Raw genomic sequence first — 6,000 nt, 5'->3', positions numbered from 1 at the left:
TAAGCATGGGGCTCGAGAGGCCACTTGCATAGAAGCCCCTGGAAATGGCCTGGATGAGCTGCAGGTGGGGAGGGGCGGGGCCTCCGGGAATCGCGGGGCCAAAGGTGCGAGTCAGGTGCTGGCGATTCAAACATGGCGCCTGCCTGCGGGCTGTGTGCGGGGAGGACTCGCCACAGGAGCCATGGCCTCCGCCAGCCCTTCTGCCTGGGAGGAAGCCGCCCCTCCACCTCTCGCCCGGATCTCAGGCAGGTTAGTTCCCCCCGAGTGTCCCGGGTCCTTTCAGGCTGCTGCCCAGCGCTGGGCTCCGAGGGAGCGTCCGAGTGAGTCCGTGCCGGGCCCTTTAGGAGGAGCTGCTGGGGCTCCCGCAGCCTCCGCTACCCTCAGGGACAGTCCCCGCTGGTTTCACAACCCAGAGTGTGGGGACATCTCTTCCCGACCTGGAGCCCTGGGCTGGGGCCTGCTGTGGGGCTGGGACCCCTCCCTCCTCCGGGAAAACTCTGCCGCTGAGATTCCCTCCCGGGTTTAACCCGCGGCACCGGGGGTGGGCCCGTGGCTGGTCTCCAGGATTCAGCCCCGACCCGCCCGCGTCTCTGCCCCCCCTGCCCGGTCTCGGTGCTTCCTCAGCTCCCTGGTTGTGGGGCTCCTGTGCAGCCAGATCTCAGGAGGCTCTGAGTGACGGTGGTTCTGTGTTTTAGTTGTAATTTTGATGTGGTTGAGGAAGGTGGTGGGTGCAGCTGTTACCTGCGCCGCCAGCTTGTTTCTCTCTCTCAGGTTTTATTCTTTTTATGGCTAATACTTCATTATATATAATAACTTTACCCAGGTGTCTATTGGTAGACACCTAGGTTGCTTTCGTATCTTGGCTATTGTAATTATGCTGCAACAAACGTAGGCGTATGTATACCTTTTCAAATTAGTTTGTTTTCTTTGGATAAATACCCAGAAGTGGAATTGCTGGGCCATGTGGCAGTTCTACTTTTAGTTTTCTGAGGACCCTCCATACTGTTTTCCATAGTAGCTGCACCAGTCTGCAGTCCCACCAACAGTGCATGAGGCTTCCCTTTTCTCCACATCCTCGCCAACATGTTATTTGTTGACTTCCTGGCAACAGCTATTCTGACAGGTGTGAGGAGTTATCTCATTGTGGTTTGATTTGCATTTCCCTGATGTTGAGCATCTTTTCATGTCTATTGGCCATGTGTATGTCTTCTATTTCATAGAATTATAGGCACCCTTAAGTTTTATTGCTCTTCACAGATGTTGCATTTTTTAGAAACTGAAGGCAAGACCCTCCACCAGCAAGATTACAATTCATTTTATTGAAATAATCGCTTTATTGTGGTGGTCTGGAACCAAACCTACATCTCCAAGGCATGCCTGTATTTAAAAATAAAATAGATAGGAATGTGGTTGAAAGTTTAAGATTATCTCTCCTGGAAGGAGAGGGCTAAATTAGATGACCAAAATGGTCTTTTCACTTTAGCATTATCTAACTGCCATCAAAGGAACACCTCAGTAATCATGGAAATAACCTCAAAAAAGTTATTCAAAAGAAATTCTTGCTGCCTTCAGTATTGGTCACACATAATGCAGCAAATGGGGCCCTCGGGCTGCAGGGGCTCATCAGCGCTCATTCAGTTCACTCCCTACCTTCCTGTGAGAGAAAATGTCCAATACATTCTTAAAATTACCCAAGATGGGGCACATCTGTAACATTTGTTCACCTAGACCTTCAAGGAGCATGTTTCAATAATTTTGCCAAAACCTAGAAATGAACCAGTTTCTGCTTTTCATTGAAACTCATTTGGTTACAGGTTCTAAGTTCCAAGTTTGGCCTTGATACAGATTAGCTGGCTCAGCACATAGAAAAAGGACTCCATTACACAGCCTCTCCCCTGCCTCCTTACATGTACCTCTTGCTCACAGGGAGGAAGGGGAAGGTGACTCAATGCAAAGATGTCACCGTTACTGGAAAAAACATTCAAAGCCCAGTCTTGACAGCACTGTGTCACAGCAGAATTCTGGACTAAATCGCAGTTGAGTGGATGTCCATTTAAGACCCAGCCTGCCACTTACTGGCTTTGTAACTTTAACAGGAATTAACAAGGCAAGACACAACCTCTTGGAGTCTCCAATCCCTCCAAGATCATGTAAAACAAATGTTTATGAAAGCCTTTTGTACAGTAGGACATGTTTTTTATTCATCTAAGGACCATATTTCATAATTACTGTACACACTGTGCTCCCTCAGATCACTGTCCTAAGGTTTTGTTGTAATTAATCTTGTTTGGGGTCAAGTTCTAGAAATCCCTTTCTCAGTTCCACATGCTCATGCCAGCAGAGGATTAGTAAAATTACGTTTACTTGCAGTGAGTTACAGTGGAGAGGCCTGTTATTCTGGGCCTAATGATGTGGGAGGCATCACACACACATTTTCATACCCACCCCTTTCTTTGTCAAGCCCCAGATGGATAACAGGTTACCATACTGTGGATATTTTCAACTCTTTATCTCGGTTTCTTTAAAAAAGTGAGATGAGAAAGAAGTAAATTGAAGTGTAATTGTTTTTTTTATGGTAAAATCAAAGAACTCTAAAGGAATTCAGCTCAGCCCTTACTCCCTCTATTGTACGGGGAGAGTTTGGTCACAGAAATGACTTCCATGAGCTGAGCAGGGACAGAGCAGTGGTTCTGGAACTTTCTCACATCAAGGGTTCCCGCTGGGCATTTGACAAAAGCCTGGTAACCTCTCTTGGGAAATGATCATACAGAATCTTGCATTCCATTTCAGGGAGTTCAGGGACCCTCTGAGAGCCAACTGAAGACCCCTTCCATGAACCCCAGGTCAAGAAGTTAAAGAGCACTTGTTGGATAAACCTTCACTGTAACGAATTCATCATCTGGAAGCCATATCACAAGTCACCACTGCTGGTGGCAATGCTAATGGGTGGGGAAGAACCACTGTATAGATACCTACGTCCTAATGTGCTTTTATTGTCTCTTCCGTTTATCGAGTTGAAATTTTGCTGCAATCAGGGCCAGTCCTTGCTTCTCTTGCCTTGGTTGATGACAGAATGGCTGGGTTCTGATTTTTGCATGAACAACCCTTTAGAGATGGGAAGGATCTATTTTGGGGAGAGGTTAATTAGGTAGTAGGAACAGATGAGCAAGAGGCTGTGGACTACTTGGCAGAGGGACTTCAGAATAACAGGAAGGCCCCACCTGCCTGAACTCTGGATGGGCTGTCAGCCCTTGAAAGCCGGGGAGGAACCAAACCACTGAAACCACATGAATGGAAAGGCACTCCAACTCCAGACAGCCTCTTCTGTTGATTTAAAATGGCTCCTGACTAGAGAATGTAGTACACTTTAGCTAAGCGGAGGAAACAAGAGGGAAATCAGGTTTAGATTAGAATAAAAATTTATTTCAGTAAAGAATTATATATTTTGTATTTGCAAAAGCTGAAAATGCTCCTATAAATGAGCAGCCCAAAGCCTGGATTCCACTGGATCGACCGCATGAAACAAGAGTCTGTCATTTCTTCTTGCCAGGTTTGGGGGCCTTTTCTAGGCCTTGGATGTATTTTCGAGGAAGCTGATATTCTTCTACAATCCAAAAAGCAGAAACTCGTCAGTGGGCACAAGCTACCCTGCTCCTACCCTCCTACAGCTCCCCTTTGTCTCACAATGTCCCTCCTTGGCCCCCACCCGCACAGCTACCTCCTGGCCCCTCTCGCCCCCTTGTGTGCTCATTTCTGCTGACAATCCTCTGTTCAAACCATTTCTACTGTGGATCTGCTCTTCTACACCCAGCTCAAACGCAACTCCTACAGGAAGCCCTCTGGGATGAAGTGCTTTTCCTTATACTTTGAGGCTAACGTGAATTTCAGTAACTTTTACATTGATAGCTACTTGCTAGGTGTACTTCAGGCATTTAGAATTTTTTCATGAGAGAGAATGTGTGTGTTTTCCTCTGTGTTTCTCTCAGCACCTCACATAAGGCTCTTCACTTAAAAAGGCTCAATTCTAAAAGTTAACTGCTGAGTATACTGCCTTAGATCATAAATTTGCTTATTGAACATTTACTATGTGCCAGGCCCTGAGCATGAAGAAAAGATGAAAAAGGCAAGGTTTCTGACTCAAGACACACAGCAGAAAGTTCAGACATTAGAAAAATCAGCCAAGTTGCAGACATTAACCAGAAATAGAAACACAATTGGAAAGTGCTACATTAGCAATTTTTCTAATGCTAATTTTAAGAAACAGAAAAAAAATGGGACAGGCTTCCTGTGGCCCCTAAGCTGGCCAGTAAGCCTTCAGGGCCAGGCAGATGGGCTGTGGGAGGCGCACTGGGTGAGCCCCCATGTGAATGTGCTTGGGATGTCTGCGGAACAGCAGACCAGCCGCCTGAGGCCTGGGATGGGGGTGCAGGAACTGCCAGAGAGCCTGGCCGGGGTGGTTCAGGCTGGGGGGGGGGGGGCTTGTTTCTAAAGAGGCAAAAGCAAGTTTTTTAGAGGAGAGTGATGTAATTGCATTTGTTGTAGAAGCTGACTCAGGCAGAGATGTGGAAGACAGCTTGAACTAAGGACAGACTGGAGGCCGGGTGACCCAGAGTTGGTTGAAAGAACTTAGGCTCTGCAGGCTGACACATCAAAGTTCAGAGCCCAGCTGCAGAGGCCAATAGTTGACTACCTCAGGGTGAGAAACTGAACTCTTCAGAACCTCAGTTTCCTTATCTACTAAAGAAAACCCAGTTCTGCAGCCTCATTATGATTAAGAGAGATCAGACCTGCAAAAAGCCCAGCAAGTGCCTAGCACAATTTGGGTGCTCAACAATGTCTATAAGAAGGGAAGGACCAGGAAGAGAACTACTCCAATAAGACGGTGGAAGGAGCACTGACTTTGGAGCCAAAGAATCTGGTTCAAACATTAGTTCTACCTCTTGCTGGCTGGTGAAAAGTATACAGCCATATACATAGCATAGGGGTATTATAACTTGAATGAGTTGAGTTGGTGGGAAGATTTTCACCAAGATGGATCAATGTCTCTGCTTATCCAGAGGGGATGCTCACCAAGCAACAGCCAGCCAAGGTGGTGGACCTGGTTTCCCTGGATCTGGACCTGTAGGCTGTCCTTGGCCCCAGGGGCAGGAGTGACAGTGGTGCTAGCCTGGCATCGCTGCTGCAGGATGGCAGCCACTGTGCACGGGTCCAGACCATAGGCCTCCAAGTTCCGGACCACAGTCACCTAGGGGGACAAAAAATTGATGGTAGGTGCAGACACGTGCCCTCCTCCAGAGGGCCTGCTAGAGCCTCAGCAGCCTCATCACCCCCTATGTTCACTATCCCTACAACCACGGTATTTTCATCCAAATAATTTATTTTTGTACTTCTAAACTGATTCTCTCTAGCCCATCTAATATATATGTTACATATTTACTGGGATAAATATTCTCTGTCCCATATAATAATATACACCTTTTAAAAAAGTGGTTTTTAAATTTTTTTTATATCTTTATTGATTTCAGAGAGCGGAAGGGAGGGGGGAGAGAGAGAAACATCAGTGATCAGAGAGAGTCATTGATCAGCTACCTTCTACACGCCCCCTGCTGGAGATGGAGCCTAAAACCCGGGCATGTGCCCTGACTGGGAATCGAACCTCGATCTCCTGGACCATAGGTCCATGCTCAAACGCTGAGCCATGCTGGCCAGGCTAAAAAGTGTATTTATTATGGAGAATTTAAAACATAAAGAAAAGCAGAATAGTATGATGAGTTCCCATGTACCCATCACCAGTTTCAATAGTTATCAAATCATAACCAACCCTGATTCATGTCCCCCATCCACCCCCACTCTTACATTATTCTAAAGCAAATCCTCCTAGACATTAGATCATTCACAAATATTTCGGTGTGTACCTCCAAAACATAAGACCTTTTTTCCATCATAAAGAAAACTATTATCACACCTAAAATTAAATAAATAATACTACTTAATACCAAG

General features: G+C 46.4%; 1 protein-coding gene across 2 annotated transcripts in view; it reads right to left on the bottom strand.

Moving 5' to 3' along the window:
* Nucleotides 1-3,401: 3,401 nt before the first annotated feature.
* The window catches only part of EIF2D (eukaryotic translation initiation factor 2D), a 31,551-nt gene continuing 28,952 nt past the window's right edge, over nucleotides 3,402-6,000 (bottom strand). For both annotated transcript variants that reach the window (XM_016215236.2, XM_016215246.2), the window contains 2 exons: nucleotides 5,071-5,245; nucleotides 3,402-3,604 (listed from right to left, as the gene is read on the bottom strand). In XM_016215236.2, coding sequence (XP_016070722.2) covers nucleotides 3,534-3,604; nucleotides 5,071-5,245 — 246 coding nt within the window. In that variant the 3' untranslated portion in view covers nucleotides 3,402-3,533. The remainder of the gene's footprint in view (nucleotides 3,605-5,070; nucleotides 5,246-6,000) is intronic.

This window comes from Miniopterus natalensis, chromosome 19, assembly GCF_054644295.1.
Source record: "Miniopterus natalensis isolate mMinNat1 chromosome 19, mMinNat1.hap1, whole genome shotgun sequence".
In the NCBI taxonomy this organism is placed as follows: domain Eukaryota; kingdom Metazoa; phylum Chordata; class Mammalia; order Chiroptera; family Miniopteridae; genus Miniopterus; species Miniopterus natalensis.
This window is presented reverse-complemented; position numbering and strand designations above follow the sequence as displayed.